The sequence below is a fragment of the Engraulis encrasicolus genome, chromosome 7, assembly GCF_034702125.1.
Source record: "Engraulis encrasicolus isolate BLACKSEA-1 chromosome 7, IST_EnEncr_1.0, whole genome shotgun sequence".
Taxonomy (NCBI): Eukaryota; Metazoa; Chordata; class Actinopteri; order Clupeiformes; family Engraulidae; genus Engraulis; species Engraulis encrasicolus.
The window spans coordinates 43,003,013-43,023,690 of record NC_085863.1 but is presented as its reverse complement, the minus strand read 5'-3'; the positions used below and the strand labels follow the sequence as shown (position 1 = coordinate 43,023,690).

At 42.3% G+C, this 20,678-nt stretch overlaps 1 protein-coding gene across 1 annotated transcript in view; it reads right to left on the bottom strand.

The window, feature by feature from the left end:
* Window positions 1-20,678, bottom strand: part of LOC134452943 (relaxin receptor 2-like) — a 67,712-nt gene that overhangs the window by 41,344 nt on the left and 5,690 nt on the right. The window contains exons 2-7 of the mRNA XM_063203629.1: window positions 13,734-13,889; window positions 12,381-12,464; window positions 10,883-10,988; window positions 9,536-9,607; window positions 2,652-2,723; window positions 1,335-1,406 (exon numbers count right to left, since the gene is read on the bottom strand). Coding sequence (XP_063059699.1) covers window positions 1,335-1,406; window positions 2,652-2,723; window positions 9,536-9,607; window positions 10,883-10,988; window positions 12,381-12,464; window positions 13,734-13,889 — 562 coding nt within the window. The remainder of the gene's footprint in view (window positions 1-1,334; window positions 1,407-2,651; window positions 2,724-9,535; window positions 9,608-10,882; window positions 10,989-12,380; window positions 12,465-13,733; window positions 13,890-20,678) is intronic.

The following is a 20,678-nucleotide window of genomic DNA, read 5'->3' as shown; positions in this document are numbered from 1 at the left end:
GCCCTCTCAGATGACTTTGTCCTGGGACCGACAAAAGCTGTTAGTGGCCCAGCTGGGAAGAGAGCAGCACTTGTCCCCTACTGCACGCTGCAGGACCAGGCAATTTGAGTGACTAGGGAAACCAACAGGGGGGGGGGGGTCAGTTGTCCCGGGCCCAGGGAGAGAGGGAGGCCCAGGATCAGGTCATCATGACATTGCATGTATTGAGAAAATGGCCCTTTCAGACGACTTTGTCCTGTGCCTGACAAAGGCCCAGCTGGGAAGAGAGCAGTACTCATCCCCTGGCTTATTGCATGCTCCAGGACAAGGTGTTACGGAGTAACAATCAATTAAAACCTTAAAATTATCGTTTTTAGGGGCTTTTTGGGAGGAAATTATCGCACAAGACCCAAATTGTTGTTTCAAGGCATCTAAATTAACTGAATGTGATTATCGTACATCATGTTTTTTTGATCGTACAGAAGACAAAATGGACAAAATTATGGTACAAATATGAGAATTATCGTACATCTGCCAACACTGGTAACAATACAAAAGCTTAGCATAGGCCATGACCCATTTATCCTCACTTGCACTCCGACTTTGTTTGAGGTCGACTGTCAAACCGAGACACCTTTCAAACTCAAAGTAGTTTCAATCCTACCCACTTCACAAAGGATAGGGAGGGTGGGTTGCGCATCGTGGTGTGACAAGTTTTTCTTTGAGGTGTAGCTATTTCAGGAGAAATCACTTTTAGACTGTGGAAAAGCATAGAAACACTGCTACAATTACGATCAAACCTAACTGTTTAAAAAGTGAACCCTACCTACTTCGAAATGACGAGTGGAATGACGTCTCATCAAAACCTGTGCACCCACAAGAGCTGGTGTTAGGGGGCCAAAACGTGTGCAAGTCATGCAGTAGTAATAGGATGTATCTTTAGCAAGGCTTCTTACGTTATGTGTGACAGCGGTATTCAAACTGTAGCCCCTGAATACACTGCTGCTCCTGTGCAGGGACGGATTATGATTCCATGGGCCCCTGGGCCAGACAACAAGAAAGGCCCCCCTGGGGGTGGGTGTTGCTAGTTTGAAAAATGATTCAGGGTTTTAGACCAGGTGCTGTCAGGGTTTGGGGGTTGTCCACCGAGAGATCTTGAAAATACAGTTGTTAAAAGCTGTGGCTTTAATGCATTATGAGAATGCATATATAGAGGCTAGAGCTTCAGGGCCCCTCAGCTTTTGGGCCCCTGGGCCTAGGCCCTGTAGGTTGGTGCAGTAACCTGTCCCTGCTCCTGTAAGGTGGGTCTGCCTCTTTGCATGAGATGAGCACTGCATAAGAGACTATTTACTTACAGCCATTTCAGCTCCTGAAGGTCGCGGAACATCTCAGGGCTCAGGGACGAGATGAAGTTTTGGCTGAGAAACCTGCGAATGAAAATTCAGAATGTGGGGGAACGTTTTACTACCAGCTGAACTACTACATACATATAAAAGGTTTCCTCCTTAGTTTAGTGGGTTAAAGCAATGAAGTAGTTGGAGTATTCATACAGGACACATCTCTCATTCAAACTACACAGAGATTGCCCGCTCCTCAAAAAAACATTCAATGTGGTATAACCGCGGGCAAAAGATTGTAGTGAAGTGAATAAGCCCCTCCTAATGCAAATCACTTTGTAAATATTTGCAATATTTTTGTCGAAATGGTTTGAAAAAAAACCTACATAGTGTGGCTTTAAGCCTCACACACAGCATTATGTGAGCAAATTGTTAATGCTCACTTATCAAAGTAAGGACTGGTTAAGTTCAAATACAATAGATGTGTCTTAGAAGATTATTCAGGAAGAGGTCAAGTTAAGGACAGTGGAGCACAGTTCGGAAAGTCAGGAGGCACTGCTAACCATTCAGAATGTCGTAGGCGTGTATTCATTCATGTAGAGCTACGAAAAAAGCATGCACATCTGTCTCAATACACATGTGTGCTGGACTGAGTAAAGTAAACAACGAACAACAACAAAAAAGTCTGCAACACTCGGCTCCCATCTCTCATTTCTGTTCATATGACCTTGAAGGGAATACTCCCCGAAACGTTATTTTAAAAGAAAGAGAAGCGACAAGATTTATGGTGTTGCGGAGTTTATTTTTTTGCTCCAGTAGTGTTCATTCATGATCTAACCATCCACTTCCCAAGCTAAATCAATTTCCTCATAATAACACACACAGCTTTGAAGCGGTTACGCTTCCCTGTCTGTCAGTGCACAAGGAGTGTGAGCTTCGGAAACACTGGGTCACCCAGAAGGAAAAGGCCTCCTGAGAATAAGCTCCATAAAATCACTTAAGTTTTATGAGAACATTTTACAAAGTCTATTTCTATTAACTTTTCGTCAACACAAAGCAATACTTTATTGTATTATGATGTGCATTTTTAACTTCTATCACAATGAATGCCATATCACCCAAATTCATCTGGAACTAATTTGATACTTGAAAAGTCATGTTCAATTCAATTTTTTAATCAACCACAGTTACCAGAAGTGATTTGGACTGGACTGACTGGACTAGATTATGTGAAAAAGATGAAAACAAACAAAAACACCTCACTGATTAAAACACAGAAGAGCTAGATTAAAGTGAAGGCAAATAATTGTATCTGTTGCCCAAAACATGACTCACAGTTTTTTGAGCTTGTGCAGTCCGCTGAAGGCTTGGCTTGAAACTCGCTCTATCTTGTTGTGTTGCAGAAACCTTGCGGGGAACAATAATAAGACACCAAGATAAGATCGTCAATAATACATACATAAGAATGCAACACATTATTTCCAAATTAAAACTTGCAAAGTCTCTGTCTTACACTACCAGCATGGCCGTAACTACTATTGAGGACATGGCCAGGAGATTTTTTTCAGAAATGTACGTTTATTTATGATGAAAATCGATCTATGATGAACAATGGTAAGTTCAGTCTGTGTACGCCAACCTCTATTCCCATTTCTTTACCTCAAACACAGCCCATATTTTTTAAATCATGAGTTGAAATATCCAGACTAAAGACTATTAAAGGGACACTGTGCAGGAAATGGTCAAAAAAGGTACTGCAACTATGCTGCTCATTGAAACTGGGCTGCCTATTGCCAAATTTGATCTTTACATGGAAGTTTACAAAGTAATATAGAAATAGTTTCTAGTATGGTCCAAGTACAGTCATTTTTGCAGCTAAAAATTGCTATTTTTGGAAATTCAAAATGGCGGACCATGGAGAAGATCCCCTTTTCATGTATGAAAAATGCAATTTTTCCAGTCACAATGAATACTTAGAATTTGATGCTGGTAAGTATTCATGAAAAAGTAACATTAGTGAATGGGCAGCATGAATTCTGGAAATAAACAACTGAAAATCTCACACAGTGTCCCTTTAAATATTATCATTCTAAATGACCAGTATGAAGTACACACACAGTATTTGACATCAGTATTTGAAAATGTCTCGTTACGGCCCTGACTAATAGTAAGGGAACAAGGATTGCTATCTGTCTTACACCAGTAAGGGGACAAGGACTGTGGACACTTTACACTTTAAAATTTGGTGTGTGTGTGTGTGTGTGTGTGTGTGTGTGTGTGTGTGTGTGTGTGTGTGTGTGTGTGTGTGTGTGTGTGTGTGTGTGTGTGTGTGTGTGTGTGTGTGTGTGTGTGTGTCTGTGTCTGTGTGTCTGTGTGTCTGTGTGTGTGCGTCTGTGTGTGTGTGTGTGTGTGTGTGTGTGTCTGTGTGTCTGTGTGTCTGTGTGTTGTGTGTGAGTGTGTGTGTGTAAGAGAGAGAGAGATGCCTTGGCAAAATGTATGTAACAGTGAGCTATATATATATATGGTTATTTTATGTGTAAGTATGTGATTTATGTCTCATGGGCAATGTCTTTATTTATGTATGTGTGTATGCTACTTGACCCCCTGGGATCAATAAACGATACTCTACTCTCTACTCTCTAGAAGACTTTGTCTTGTTCATTAATTGTTAACATATTATATCTGATTTCCATAAGAGCAAGCGCAATTTCCACCTTATGGAAAACCCTCGCCCCATCCCAACCACCCCCTCCCTCTCTCTGTCTGTCAAGATGAAACCCTCCAATTACCATATCATTAAGCAATCAGCATGTCATTAAACCATTGTTATTTGACATGTCAAAAGATGTATTTAAAGATGTGACAGAAACTTCCATGCATGCGTGTGTGTTTTTGAATGTTTGGAAAAAATGTCATTCGATAGACAGGACTCTGCTAGCAATTCTGATCATAATTCCATTTCTGATCTCTTATAAAGCAACATTTTAAATCGTAAACACACAGTGGTTTACAACATAAAAAATAAGCTGCCTCACCGAACCGTTTTTTTTTTTTTTTTTCAAAAAATAATGTTCCACTTTGCATTTTAGCACCTGGAAAACAGACTTATGCAGGCATCAAGCCAAGTGGTGTTCAGCAGACTGGCAAGGACAAGGAGAGACACAACAAAAAACAAGAAAAGCAAGCTCAACTAATCCACAAACATGCGGAACGTGAGCTGGAATGGTTCTCCATCTCCACCTCTAATGTCTGTGGCATATGCAGCATCACAGGCCTACTGTGAAACTCTGCCGCATATCAAAGAAAGGCTTGAGAATCAGAAAACATGTGGATGTGCATACCTTAAGCTGTCTTGTTAAATAACTAAGCTATATTGTTTGTTTTAGGGTAGGATTTAAGCAACAAATAGCCTACATACATGTTGATAGTACTGAAGATTGAGGTGGGAATCCTATTGGATAGCTCATTCTAAATATTTTGCAAACACAGTACTGCTTTTAATCCTATATGATCATGTTACCATACTGTATGTTAAAGTGATACTGTCCCATTTATGGAAATAAGCTTATTTTACACCTCCCCTTGAGTTAAATAATAGGGTTCTCCTGTACTTCCGAGCATTTTCTAGTTATGGCAGTGCACATTTCACCTAAAAGCTAACAGTAAACAACATTGAGTCCTATGAGACCAGTTAGCCGTGAGCTGGTCTCATAGGACTCAATGTTAGCATGGAGGTAAAATTTGCACTGCCATACCCTGAGAACGGTTCAAAGTACAGGAGAACAGAGTAAAACCCTATTATTTAACTCAAGGGGAGGTGTAAAATAAGCTTATTTCCAAAAAATGGGACGGTATCACTTTAAAAGTTAAATAATGAAACTATGTAAACATCTTTCTCGCTGCGTTTGACCAAAGCAATATGACCACTGGAATATTAGATACTAAATGGATCCAAATGCAAAGTTCATTGAACGAAGCACCAGTCAAAACAACTCACACACAAGCACGTACACACACACACACACACACACATCCTAATTTATATGTGACGGGAGACACACTAGCATTTGCATGACTCGCACGCACGCACGCACGCACGCACGCACGCACGCACGCGTACATGCACACACACACACACACACGCACGCACACACACACACACACACACACACACACACACACACACACACACACACACACACACACACACACACACGCACCCACACACACACACACACACACACACACACACACACACACACACACCAAACACAGAGGGAGAGAGAGGTCACAGGGGCAAGAAAGCAAACAGGGAATTGGCTGCACACCAAACCAAAGTCAAAAGTACAGTGGGCACAAGGTCAAAATGTAACTGAGAGACAATTCAGCAAACTACTTGATCTCCAGCCCATTGCAGCACGCATCCCATATCAAAAACCACCTCATAGGCCCAGCCGTGGCTTAGTCGGCTGGGCACTGGACTGCTACATGGGCGACCTGGGTTCGATTCCTGACCCGGGTCATTTTCCGATCCTCCCCCGTCTCTCTCTCCCACTAATTTCCTGTCCCACTCTACACTCTCCAATCTAAATAAAGTTGCAAAAACAAAAAAGATGTATTTTTAAAACATTAACAAAAAAAACCCCACCTCATACACAAGAGAAGGGGTTCCCAACCTGTGGGATGGGGCCCAATGGTGAGTGGTGAAGGTGTTGCAAGTGGGACATGAAAACATTTTCCTAAATTCTGAATAATATTATGTGTAGAGTGGTCAACCGTCCCGATTTCCGCGGACATGTCCAATTTTTTCGACCTGTTAACGGCATCTGAGTATCTGTCGTTTTGTCTAATTTCCCTTCCTGTGTGCTTGTGGCCTCAAGACGCAGGGCAAGACGTCATTGACGGCAGACATTTTATTCAATCTCTCAGAAAAAGTATATTTCAAAGGTAATTTTCTCATATTCAAGTGGGATGGTGAATGGAGACCAGAAAACCACCTACAACATTTCTACGCGGGAAATGCAAAGGACATGTTAGAGTTCGCGCTCATGAAATGCCCCCATGCTACTTTTTGAACCTTCCTTTTATGTAACTGAACTGGTGCGACATTGCCTTAAACACTTCTCTGCCATTGGAAATGCTCAAAATGGATTGGTTCCGCGGACCACACTTTAAAAAACACAGCATTGGAGGAACATTCTAAGAATGTCTTCTTTGAAGGGATGGAAGTCAGGGTTGAATGGCCGATTCTTTCATCAAGTCAGTTATTTTGTCCCTGGACAACAAGTCCAACTGGGATATCAAACACTGTGCTGCTACAGAGTAGAAAATGAAGTGTTACATTAACACGTATGAACCACTCTGAGGCCAAATAAACTGTAGAAGATGTTCAATCAACTCTTTAAGGCCTGAATCAACACTGTATTTCTTACTGTGTATGCCTCCAAAGAATCTTATTAATCAAGGCCATATGAGTCAAAGAAGTTCAAATGCAAGCTATGAGACAGCTTTTTAGGAGTTCGAAAACATTTCGACTTTCATTAAAAAATCCTCTTCAGTCCTAGCCTGGTCCACTTAAGGACACCTTGAGCAATATCTGCAGATCACCGCTCGCAACTGCGCTCACTTGGTTATGTAGTAATGATGTTCTCTCTGATGAGAGTGAGGGAAAGAACTACAAATGCTTTTCAGAACCATTCAACCCCCCCCTGCCATTTAACTCTTGCGCTTGCTTGCTCATTCAACTTCATAACCTTTAGGACTTCACTTACGTGTGCAACCTTGTGCGAACAAGTGCACATACTTCCTAAAGAGCTATCAGAGCAGGATACTGGAAGCATTACCCAGGGGGCAGATAGCTAACGAGGCTCTCATTAATGTTTTCCACCATTGTTTAAATGTACTGCGACCTCAACATGGAAGTTTGCAAGATTGCAACTACACAATACGCAACTACACAGTGCGCAAGTCTTTTGTTCAGGTGTATACCGCATGCAAAATTCGCCTAAAATACTGTATATGTGGCAGCATGTTTGTGCATATCCCGGCCTTAGCCTACTTCTTTCTGCCTGGCCCAATCTACACTACAACCGCCAATCAATCTGGCGTTCAGACCCCACTGCTGCACTTTACTGTACGCTGTGCACAGCCACATTCTATGCATGTTATCACAGATTGTAGTATACTAGGCCTACTCTTCTCCAAGAGGTGGAAACCCGTTCGCTCCATTAAGTAGTAGCCAAGCCATTCAGGCATCAACAGGGCCAGATTCACACACAGGCTAGATATGGCTACAGCCTAGGGGGACCCACCTGCCAGTGCCCCCCCCCTATTGGCCAAAGAGTTTGATCAATAATTGCAGAATTGTGACAAGATGCAGCATTGAAAAAAATGTCTACCAATGTTTTATTCTTAATTCCTATCTTGGAATTATGACACTGCCTATGCAATTTTGTTGTGAAATTTGCCTACCGCGGGGGCCTCCATTAACCTGTACCCTAGGGGCCCCAGCCCATGTTAATCCGACCCTGGGTGTAAGCTCTCTCCAACTGACAACACATCAAAATGCCACCGTTGTCAGGGTCAACAGAGAGTGAAGTGTATCAGGCTGTTGGTGGTCAGATGAGGAAATAGCCTAGATACTGAAAACTGCCACTGCGGTGATAGAAAAATCACAAGCTGCTGGGTTTTAGGCCTCGGTTACACACAAGCAGATATTTTTAAAAATGGATATTTTTTATCAGTTTATATATTTGTATCCCATTTTCAAGACATATGGATGAAAAATATCCAGTTTAGGGAGCTACAACTGTATACATGTAAACAAAAGGCCCAAACTATATCCATAGGTGAACAGGGTTTGAAGTACAAGCTACAGAATAGCCACTGTGGCAATCGAAAGAACACATGAAGTGAAAGCAGCTGCGTTTCAGACACAAGCTACAGAATAACAATCCATGGGCCAGTATGCCTGACAGTTCTGACAATCTGACAGTTTACTTTGCCACACAAAACTCTATTCAGATGCTTTCTTGGAATGATTTTAACTTCTTGAGTTTGAGTTTAACTTAATGATTTGATTTTGTTTGCTTTATTTTTTCCCTCAACATAATGCTTTCATTACTCTCTTACCCTTTCATTTGCATGCTTTAACTCTTATCTCATCTGCTATGGTTTCATGTATTTATTTTTGGAGAGCACATTGAACTGCATAATGTGCATGAAATGCGCTATGTACAAATAAACTGGCCTTGCCTGTCCTTGCCTTGTTGTCAACAAAGCTGTCAAAATGAAGAGGTGCATCGATTTGCTCAACAAAAATTAGTACAGAATGTAACAAAAATATACACAGCATTCTCCAACGTATTCAGATAAACAGTCATGGAATACAGTATGTTTGGATCTCAGTCCCACTCTCTCAGAGTGAAACTAAGCTAAAATAAACACTAATGTTTTTTGGAAGTGATTTTTTTTTTTTTGCAGAGGTCTCCACAGTAGTAATACTGCTCCTCACCGCTTCAGAAAACAGTATTACTTTATCTAAAAGCTAAAATTTTGTCTTGAAAAATGCTAACTTCATGTCTGTTCTATGGGCAACAGAGAAACTTTCAGAGCTGAATTCTCTGTTTTTCACTTTAAAAAGTGTTCAAAGACCACAGACCATTGAGATATTATCAGATTGCCATGTGCAAGGTTTCATTGTAAAGCTTGGAATCCGCATCGGCTTCATTCATAACCCATTTAAGCCTAAAGCACCTGCAAAAACGCCTGCTGAATGCCTAAGCCCTTTTTGGGAAAATGTGCCCTCAGCCTAGCCTGATTATCATCGACTTTCAAATCTCTTCGAGACTTGGTCTGACCAAGAGCATGGCAATTAACTAACAATTAATCACATTTTTTTAATACTAAGGGGGCGTTGGTAGGCTTATGATGAGGTCCAGGGGGCGCTTGTTCAAAAAAGGTTCAGAACCACTGCATTAGAATGTGTTCATTCAGCTCTAACGTACCCACATTTTTAATAAAAAACTCAAATATCAAGAGCCTGAATGCAGCGTCTATGTTGCTCCAGGCGCCTACGCAGCGCATACGCAGCAGCAGGCTTAAATGGGTTAACTCAATATGCCGCCAGGTCTACTTGCAGCCTTTTTTTCTTGTGGCTATAGTCACATATTTGCCTTCTTTTCTCTACTGGCTTACTACAGTAAGAGTGAAATACTCACAGACTCTTCAGCTCTGAGTACGTGGAGAAGATATCATCAGGGAGTTCTCTTATGGCATTGCTCTTCAACGACCTGTTTTATTGCAAACATAAGTCAGACGGGGGCAGAAACGCAACGTTGCGAATAAGACACCGTGTGCCTGAAACAGTCATGCACTGTAGCAAACCCCCCCCCCTCCTCCCCAACCCTCTCTATTTGGTGCATGTTCCTCACAACTGCACTTTGAAGTCGTCTTTTTTTCTGTTGCTTCTTTTATATGAGTACACAGGGGGGAGAAGATGTCACATTTTATCTGGATATGGATTTCCACCCATGCAAGCGACTATCGAGCCAAAACCTCATGGAATCTAGACCCTTAGAGCAGTGGGACCCCCTAAAGGGGTAGACAAGCTCTCCTGTTTTTATGGGGTTTCATCATTTTAACGTGATTAATATCTTAACTAAATGTGGAAGCATTTCATTCAAGGTGCACATTAGACATCCATTTGAATAGGCTAGAGGATGTTAATCCCTTAGCGGCGCAGAACCTTACTGTCACCAAAATTGTAATTGCTATGTCTTAATCTGTAATGCTCTCGGTGATGTCATAGCAATGTTGTTAAGATGTATCAGAATGAAGTCCAGTTAGAGTGCTTCCTGTAACTGTCCAGTTTTTTAAGATGGTGCTCTTTGGTGACAGGCTTGGTTGATTTCAAAAAAGTTTTAGAAATACCAAGGCACTCATCTTCTTTGTCATTAAAATGCCTTTATTTTGTTGGGCATAGCATGATTAAAATGCTTTGACGCGTTTCGGCATGAAGCCTTCGTCCTATTCACTATTTGCTGAAAATACTCAACTACATAACAAAATTGCTATGACATTACTGAGAGCGTTACAATTTTGGTGACAGTGAGGTTATAACATATTCTCTGTGCTAAGGGGTTAAGAAAAGAGCTCCAGGGCCCTACCATGGCCTAACGGTAGGGCACTAGGTTACTACGCCGGCGACCCAGCTTCGATTCCGGCACCGGTCATTTGTCGATCCTTCCCTGTCTCTCTTTCCCACTCACTTCCTGTCGCCTCTCATACTGTCCTATTGAAAAATAGGCAAAAATGCCCCTAAAAAAAGAAAATAAGCTCCAATGGCTTTGAGGGCTGTATTGGGCCAGCCCTTTGCCTTGCCTCGCCTCGCCTTGGCCTCCCAGTCAGTCCAGCCAGAAGTAACATCTCATGTTTATTCATCTATCTCTTAATGACAACTGGCATCTGGCACCTGGCGTCCATCTTAAACTCCCCAGCCCATGAATTTTGACTAGTGACTAGCCAAAGTGTTTATGCTGCCGAGTGGAGAGGTTTATGGTTCTTACAGCCAAGTGATGTTTGCTGACAGCATGGGCACGGCGGTGAGATTAACATCGACACACGCCAGCGTCGTTTTGGTGCACTCACAGTCGTCTGGGTAGAGCTGGAGAACTGTAGATAAGACAGACACGCATACACACACGCACGGATGCGCATTCATGCACACATACAAGCAGACAGGCGCGCACACACACGGTATACGCACACACACGGTATACGCACACACAGACAAAGACACAAAGACACAAAGACACGTGCACGCACACGCACACGCACACACACACACACACACACACACACACACACACACACACACACACACACACAATGTTGAAGATTAAAGGGATTCGGAGATAATAAAATGCTGTCACACTCAAGATGTAAAAAATGAATCCAATTTACTTAAGCACAAGTACTTTTTCCGGCACATTTAGTGTAATTAGTTCAAGAATTAATTCTGGCCGTTCACTTAGCACACTTTAGCACACCATATTTAGTTGCATTCCTTTCACTTCATCGGGCCCGCCTGCTTCATTCAGCAGTAGTGCTGGGTGAGCAGGCATGTGCCAACTGCACTTCATTTGCATATTGTGTCCACCATGCCACTTGCCATTTACATTTTACATCAACCCTGACAGTTGCGTCTGTTTGTTTGAGCCGCATTGTTGTTATTTATTTGAACGGACTTCTGGCTCTTGCCTATGAGCGGAATGTGCCACAGACGATCTGTCAACATCATCTGCGCTTTGAGATATGGGCCCTGGCTGAGGCACAACGGTTGCTGCTGTGTCTTTAATACTAATGACAAATATTTTTTTGTCATTCCGCTTCTGGTTTTTTTTGTTCATTTCGTACAGAACTTTATGAGGTGTTTTTTGTATTTAAATTTGATTTGTACTAGTAAGTAGATTTTAACTAACTGTACACTGGATGTTGTCAATTTCATTGCTCATGTCCAGCGGTTACATTTTAATGTACAGTGTGTTTCCAAAGTCTGTTGTCTCACAGCATAATAAACCAACAGAGAATAGAAATGTTAAGAATGAACAACTTTGGAACAAAGAATGAAGAACTTCAGAATGGAGAGGGACAGCATTAACAAACACAAATGAAAACGGTAACGCTTTACTTTACGGTACAGTTACCATACGTTATTATTACTGTGTACACTTTCTGGATAACAACAGGGTAACAGATAGACGTTACATGGAATCTAACGGGTAGAAGGGGGTAATTACAATGTAAATACCATTATTTGGGTAACAACAAGGTCACAGAGAGAAGTTAGTTGATTAGATGGTTAGAAAATATGCAGTAGTTTCATAGTAATTCATGAGTATTCTTCTGTTTTTGTGTGTTACATGGTATTTACTTTGTAATTACCCCCTTTTACCCATTAGATACCATGTACCATCTCTCTGTTACCCTGTTGTTAGTACACAGTACACAGTAATTACTGAACCGTACAGTAAAGTGTGGCCATGAAAACATATTCGCACTTACAGCATTGGTTATGGTGGACCTCCTGTTGATCAAGTTTTTTAATGTACATGCGATCAAAATTGTCTGCCCACCCACTGTTGTCACCTGAAAACAAGTGAAACACAAAACAAGAGAAATACAATCATACAACAACAGAATATATCATAGTCTTTCAGTACGGATGCAACCCCTGAGGGGATTACTATTGAAAAAAACTAAATCATAACAACAGTAGAGCCTCTGTTATAACCTCATGGTGCAAATTGATCAAGTTTGAATCTTTTCCTTAAGGCTGTCTGTAATGTCATAGGAATGTTGTTATGATAAAGCTGAGTCTTTTCAGCAAAGAGTGCATGGACCCGCTAGCGGATCCATCTGCAGAAAGAGTTCTATGAAAAAGAAAAGACTTGTTCGTTCCCATTTTGGTAACAAAAACCGAAGTTCTCAATGAACAGGTTCACATGGTGGTGAAAGAAAAACAGCTTAGCTTGTCTGGCGTTGCCACGTTTGACTGGCACGGTAAAAGCTGGCAATTACATGGTGAATGACTGCCGTCATGGATTTTGCTCTTTACTTAACTTTGCATTTCAGCACATTCAAGTGTTCAAGCAGCTGGATGTTGCATTTAAATAAAGCTCTTACACGAAGAGGCAGGAATTCATTAATGTTAACAAAAGTGGGGAAAACAGAGAATATGCAGAATTACATGAGGATTTCCTTCCCTATCTTTTAAAAGAATCATGGTCTAATGCCTGGCTGTTTTGTAACATGTGAATATCTTTTACACATCACAGCATTTCCAATGACGCTACGCCAGATTTCACGTTATTGCCATTCTGTAAGCTGTTGGTACAAATCATTACAGCATTAATAAATAATGTATTACAAAACTGCCAAATGCTTCACGTTAATAACTAATAACTTAATAATTAATAATTAATAACTATTAAGCTTGTGACACACACAAGCACACACACACACACACACACACACACACACACACACACACACACACACACACACACACACACACACACACACACACACACACACACACACACACAGTATAAATTGGCATCACATACAACATAATATAAGCAGACTGTGTGTGTGTGTGTGTGTGTGTGTGTGTGTGTGTGTGTGTGTGTGTGTGTGTGTGTGTGTGTGTGTGTGTGTGTGTGTGTGTGTGCATGCGTGTGCGTGTGCGTGTGTGTGTGGTTGCATATGTGTGCGTTCATGTGTGCATGTGTGTGTGTGTGTGCATTTGTGCGTGTATGTGTGCATGTGCGTGTGTGTGTGCATGTGTGTGTATGCGTGCGTGCGTGTGTGCGTGTGTATGCATGCGTGCGTGTGTGCGTGCGTGCATGCTCTCACCGCAGTAGTCCTCATCAGCCCCATTGGTGCAGTCCTTATGCCCGTTACACTGCAGCACCTGGGGCAGGCAGACGCTGAGGTTTCCACAGGGGAACTGGCCCAGGGGACAGCCGGATGGCCCCCCGGATGGCACCCCGCCCCCCTGCACACACTGCCCTGATCGCCATGGACATGAGAGAGACAGACGAGCACAACAATGAAGTGAAATTAGAGTTATTGCCTGTGCTGCACATAGGTGTGTGTATACAGTGGTGGGCCTTCAATGATTTGCGAAGCAGGTGACGCCCCCTCCACCAATGCCCCGCAAAAATGCTTACAGTAACTGACAAATACCACTAATAGTGTGGTTATTGTTTAATTATGTTTTTATTGCAAAAATATGGTAATAGTGTAGGAAAAAACACTTTTAAAACGATTTTAAACATGTTTATAACTATTTTAACATGTTTATAGCAATTTTCGCGATGTTGTTTGCATGGTAAGGTTTCATAGTGGGGGGCCGGGTTTCATGACAGTGCCACCCCAATTCCAGATGCCGCCCTGGGCAATTGCCCGGTCGGCCAGCCCCTAGGACTACCCCTGTGTGTGTGTATACAGTGAAGTTCCTGCAATGAGATTTTCACAGGGGAACTTGTCCAGAGGACAACTGGATGACACCACACCACCTCATCAGGACAGACATGAGAGAAACAGAGAGGGCTGCCATGAGGCAAAGTTCAAAAAGTTCCTCAAGGTACATCTCTTTACAGGTGTGATGAAACATCCTCAATTGGTCTGCAAGGACTCTTCCAACCTAAATTTCCAGATTCTCACCTTAGCAACGCTGGGAACAAGCGCTGATAGGACGACGGTTGCGTTTTGACTGTCAAGTCAAAAGAATTCAAACTGTCAATCAAATCAACTAACAGCGCTCATTATTCATTTAAACAATTTTAACAGCTCTCTAAAAGGTCAGTCTGAAAAAATGTTTGGGGATTGTTTAAAATGGACGGGAAACTGCCGTGTGCCCAAAATAGAGTGTACTTGGCAAGAACTGGCAAGGTGATGAACTGTTCCAAGTCTCCCATAGAGATGAATGGAAATTGGCAATATTCTTCCAGTTTCCAGGTCTAGTTCCACCCCCCGCCGTTGCCTCATTTTAGAATCGTTCTTACAGTGTCCTTCTATATTCAGGTCAGTGACACAGTCTGCAGTGAGGTGTTCACAGGGGAACTGAAATGGTTCAGAGGATACCATACCACCCTCCACGGTGGTACACCCTCCAAGACTAACATGATGGAGACTGTACAAACATAATTACATACAGTCTATGCAAATACTGCTGTGGGTATTACACATTACGGCATCAATAATTCATGTAGGCCTATTACAAAACTGAAGAATGCTTCACGTGAACTACACAAATGCTGTACACAATTTCCACAGCTTCCACAGGGGAACTGGCCACAGGGGACAGCCGGACACCGACGCCACCACACCGGCCTCCACACTCTCCACTAGTGGTGTCAACAATGATCGATTCGGCGATCCGAATCGATCCGGGGCATGGACGATCCAGATCCAGATCCGGCAAGTTCCAGAATCAATCCGGCAATTTTTTTAAGTTTCAATTACTTCCATGGATATTTCGGGAGCAAATGAATGTTAAATTAAATAAAAACACTTCAAAACATTGCAAGACTGATACAGACTGATACAGAAAACAGCCAATAAATTGTTGCTCAGTATCTGACTACTTGTATTTCCTCATAATGGCTGAACATTTGCTTTGCGTTCAGTAGAAATGTAATGCATTGCAATGCATTGTAGAATTGAATCGAATCGGATTGGATCTAATAGAATCGAATTGAATCGGATCTATTTTGTACTACCTCCCGAATCGTGATCGAATCGGATGGTGAGGGCAGTGCCGATCCACACCACACTCTCTACCAATCAGGACCGACATGAGGGGAGTGGAGGAGCACAACAATGAGGCAAAGACTATATGCTAAATCTTAACATATGTAGTACAGTCTATGAAATGAGATTTCCACAGGAGAACTGAAATAGCTCAGAGGACAGCTGGACACCACTGGCAGGGCCGCTGACAGCTTTGGCCAGCCCCGGGACAAAGTAATCTAAAAGGGCCCCTGACCCAATACGTATCATGTAATGAGGAACAATTCTGGGCCCCCTTTTTCCCTGGGCCCGGGGCAAATGACCCATTTGTCCCCCTCTGTCAGCTTCCCTGACCATTGGAGAACACTGCATTTTGGACTGTACACCCTCCGCACTCTCCACCAATAAAGACAGACATCAGAAAACTGAAGCATTGGCATAGAAAAGACTGCACTCTCCTGCTTATTCTTTTTATTAAAATGGAGGGCAACATGGCAAAGTGGGCTAGTGCACCCTGCCATTATGGCGCCGACCCGGGTTCCATTCCGGCCCAAGGTAATTTCCTGATCCTTCCCCATCTCTGTCTCCCACTCATTTCCTGTCACCATCTTCAACTGTCCTATCCCCATGAGGCCAAAAACCACACATATACAAAAAGAAAAAACTGCACTCTCTTGGTTATTCTCTTCATTCAAATGTTCAATAATAATAATACCTTTTATTTGGAAGCACCTTTCTGAACACTCAAGCTCACTACGCAACATTAAACCATCAGTAAAAGCACAAAGAGGAAGCAAAAAAGAGAGAGGAGGGGAAAAAGGAGAAAACACTGCTACTACGGCTAACTGGAGAAGATGAGTTTTCATTTGAAGAGGGAAAGAGTAGTTGTTACAGATGTCAGGGGGAAGAGAGCTCCAGAATTGGGGAGCAGAGCAACTGAAAGCAGAGGGGACAGTTTGATGCACCATGCCCAAGTTACACAGACACGTTTTGGCCTGAAGCCGCCTTTAGTGTGTCACACGGAAGCTACCACAGAGGAAAGCAGGATGCCAACACCATCATAACCCCCACCACACTCTACACTTGAGTTGGATGGATGGACGGATGGATGGATGGATGGATGGATAAGAAAGAAAGAAAGAAAGAAAGAAAGAAAGAAAGAAAGAAAGAAAGAAAGAAAGAAAGAAAGAAAGAAAGAAAGAAAGAAAGAAAGAAATAATCACCTATCTGGTGTGAAGTCTAATTAGAAAACACTATGCGTGCCAGCTGTGTGGGTTAATATGGGTTTTGTGGTTTCGTCTTCACTGAGTTACTCTCTTCATAAAATATTCACTGACAGTCGGTATCAAGGAAGACATGTGACGAAGCTGAGGTTACAATGAAGAGACAACGCTGAGTCTGTTGTGCCGTTCCAAACAGGAGAAGAGAGCTTTGTTTAATAATGAATGTTACAAAAAGCCCCTCGCATACTTAACATCCCGCTTTTTTTCAATGTGCTTTGCAATGTGATTGATTGGTGATGAGGAGCAGGATGATGAAGCACATGCACAATACAGTGTCTCACTAAGGCTGCAATAGGAAATCACATTTTTAAAATATATATTTTTGGGGGGCTTTTTGCCTTCATTTGAGACAGGACAGCGAAGAGATGGACAGGAAGCAAGCGGGGAGAGAGTGATGGGGAAGGGTCGGCAAAGGACCCGGGCTGGAATCTAACCCGGGTGCCCTACCGTTAGCCACGGTAGGGCCATGAAATCACATTTTGGCAAATTCCTTCATTTCACGAAACTCTGTGATATCAGGCTACAATTAGGGGTACAGTTGGACTGGTTACCACCAGACAATCTCACAAGTGAGGTATGCAATTTCAAGGCTGTTTACGATTGCCCATGGCCGCTTATTGGGCCTTATCAAATTCAAGTTCAAGTTCAAGTTCAAGTTTTATTTAGCCATTTCAACAGTATAAAATGAAGAGTTCATAAATTGATTCGATTACATAAATAAAATAAAAAAACTATGCAATTTTGATAGCTTTGTATTAAATAAAAATGAATTAAGATTATTTTCTGAAAAGGCACTTAGGGGGTTTTGCATCTGAACTCTTCAAATACAGTTGTTAGGAATGTTATTTGGTGTGCTCACACGTACAACAACACAACTAAGGACACAAACTGGGGGGAGGGGTGGTTATGAAAGAAACAGGGGGGTACATAAATAAATAAACAGGGAATGACTCTGGAGGCATTGGAGGCATTGAAAAGTGCAATGGAATATTTAAAGTGCATGGGATGTACAGAATCGTTGCAACATTGTGCAAAGTAAACAAGGTAGGTAGGAAGGCCAGGTAGTGGAGTGGCTGTAAAGTGCTAGTGCATATTTAAGTGGCGGATAGCTTGTGGGTAGGTACTGTCATTTATACAGTACATAGCCCATAGTAATCGTGTCAGCTGTATACTCCAACTAACTGCAGTTAATGCCTTTCCACCGCTCCCCGCTCTCTGATTGGAGCCCAAGATCTGGTACCCTCGTTGACAGATAGAACCCATGCTGTCTTTCAGATTTCGAACGATTGTGCAAAGCAGTATGGGATTTCCCAGGCTAGGGCACAGTGTCTTTGGAGTAAAATAATTACATCGGGATCATGCAGTAGTTGAATTCTACCTCTGTCTGACAGACTAGACACTGCACCCAACAGCATCTGATTGGCTGATTAGTGCCCTTCATCATAAGTACTCCCGCTCCACTTGTGCTGTATGGGGTGAATGGAATGTAAATTCTTAGATTGCATAAAGGACTTGGACACTCTACCATTCACAAAGACCTGTTGAGGTCACTGACAGAGAACTCTCTCTGCATCTCTGTAGCTGTCATCTCTCTCTATCTCTGCTTTTAGAGAGTTCTCTCTTCAAAATGCATTTCCAAAGCAGGCCTGGGCATTACTTGCTTTGTATTTGCTCTGTGACAAACATACTCTTCACATAACAACTAAAGGGTTTACATACAGTAAGGCCTTGGTCTCCAAATCTGGCCCAGGCATGGGAAACATTTGGCCCGCAATGAGGTCAGAGCGAATGAAAACATACAGTAAATGTGTGTGATATTTGATCACTAAAACTTCAGTGGGTCTTATCTCTCCAAAGCATTCACTGAGAGTTAGATCTTATGCTGTTTCATTATAACAGACATTGACAAGAAGGGAAAACGGAAAAGCGAAAATCTGTTCGAAATCTGTGCGAAAATCTTTCCAGACATCTAACTTGTTTCTCATTAGGTTGGGCCATTGGTTTGGCCCGCAGCCTCACTTGCTAGTCTACATAATTGGAGAAAAATAATTGGAGACTACTGCCATAAGGTATTAGGGGTTGCATAAGGCCAACTGCTACATAACTGCTATTCTATGGCTGTGGACTGGCAACTCATGATATCAGTATAACGCTAACCAGAAAAACTGAGAAATGGTCACTCAAGCAGCATGAGTGCATGAACTTAATCTCCTTGTAAGCACATATTCGATCATCACTAAACTGCCTGTATTTCATTGAATACCACTTATTCACAATGACTTTTACAGCATTAGGAATTAATAGGACTTCAGATTTATTAAAACAGCTTCCGTACAGATACTTCATATAACAGTAAATTCAGCCATTATCGTCTTCAGTGCAGTTTGAAAGCCAGTTAAACAGTACAAATTTACAGTTACATGCTAATACATGCTAATGGGGCGAAAGTTAACCTCTGCCTTGAAAACATTCCACTGTGTCATTGTGCCAATGTTAGAATAGCCTAGAACAGTGTTTCCCAACCAGTGGTGCGTGTACCCCTAGGGGTATGCGAGCACACTGCAGGGGGTACTTAGAAAAATGTAATTTTAGCAATGCATGGAGTATAGTACTGGGATAGAGAACGCAATATAGAACATGAGTTAGGGGCTACTCATGGCACAGCAAAAAAGGCTTAGAGGGTACATGAGACAAAAAGGTTGGGAAACACTGGCCTAGAACAGAATGCGTTTTATTGTCTCTATGCACGGCAACAAGAGCGTAATCACAAGTGTACAATGACAGTGTGTTGTTGACACAGCACTGCAGCTAAGTGGAGATGGTATTACAGTACTGTTTGGAGGTAAAATAGCCAGGAGACATTGACATCACCCAGTGACCTAAGAGAAAGGTAAACTGAGAGGCGCTGCTTGACCCCACACTAACTGCCTTGTTTAATACATAAACACCTGTGAGGATCAAGTGAACCAGCACACCTCTTGTCTTTCATTTTGGTTTGTGAGGCCTCGTGTTAAAATGGATTACCCTGAAATAAAATTGGCATTCTGCAGGGATGTGGCATCTCCAAGCTTAATGGAACTTTTACCACCGCCCACACTGTAAAATGTTACTTAAATTATGACATGAAATTAAATTGATTTAGTGATATTCACAAGTCACCTTCCGCTCTATACAATAAAGGGGCTTTATTACGCATTCAATATCCAACCTGCATTTGACAGGTAGCAAAACAACATACAGTAAGTTTGTTTCCCTATTTTTTATGGCTTCCCTTCTCCATAAACTCTGAACAACCAACGGCAACAGAAGCGTTTACAACTCGCATCATTGTATTCTATTCCATCCAACCTGACCAACCATGTCCTGGAAACCCAATCAAACACAACACCCTTTTATTTCCTTATTTTTTTTCAACAGAAGCAAAGAGTGGTACTCGCACACCAGGAGCCGATGCAATAATTGGTTTATGGCTTTACATATGTACAGGTGATATAAGTGCTACCCAAAAGTGCAGAACATTTTCGGTCACCAGTGACCAGTTCCACTCTTTGCTTCTGTGGATTATCGCTTTGGAACCAACGCACCCACAAGGACTGGAGTTTCTTGGCGCGACACCCCTCTGTCTTTTGTCTTATTTTTTCAAGCCACGGCGAGGAGAGGAGAGAGGAGAGAGAAGAGAGGAGGCCTTGCCTCACTACAGAACTGAACAGGTAGATGGAGGAACAGTCTGCTCCTGCTGGAGCCTCAGGTACACCCTGTCCTGCGCTAAACCCGCCAGAAC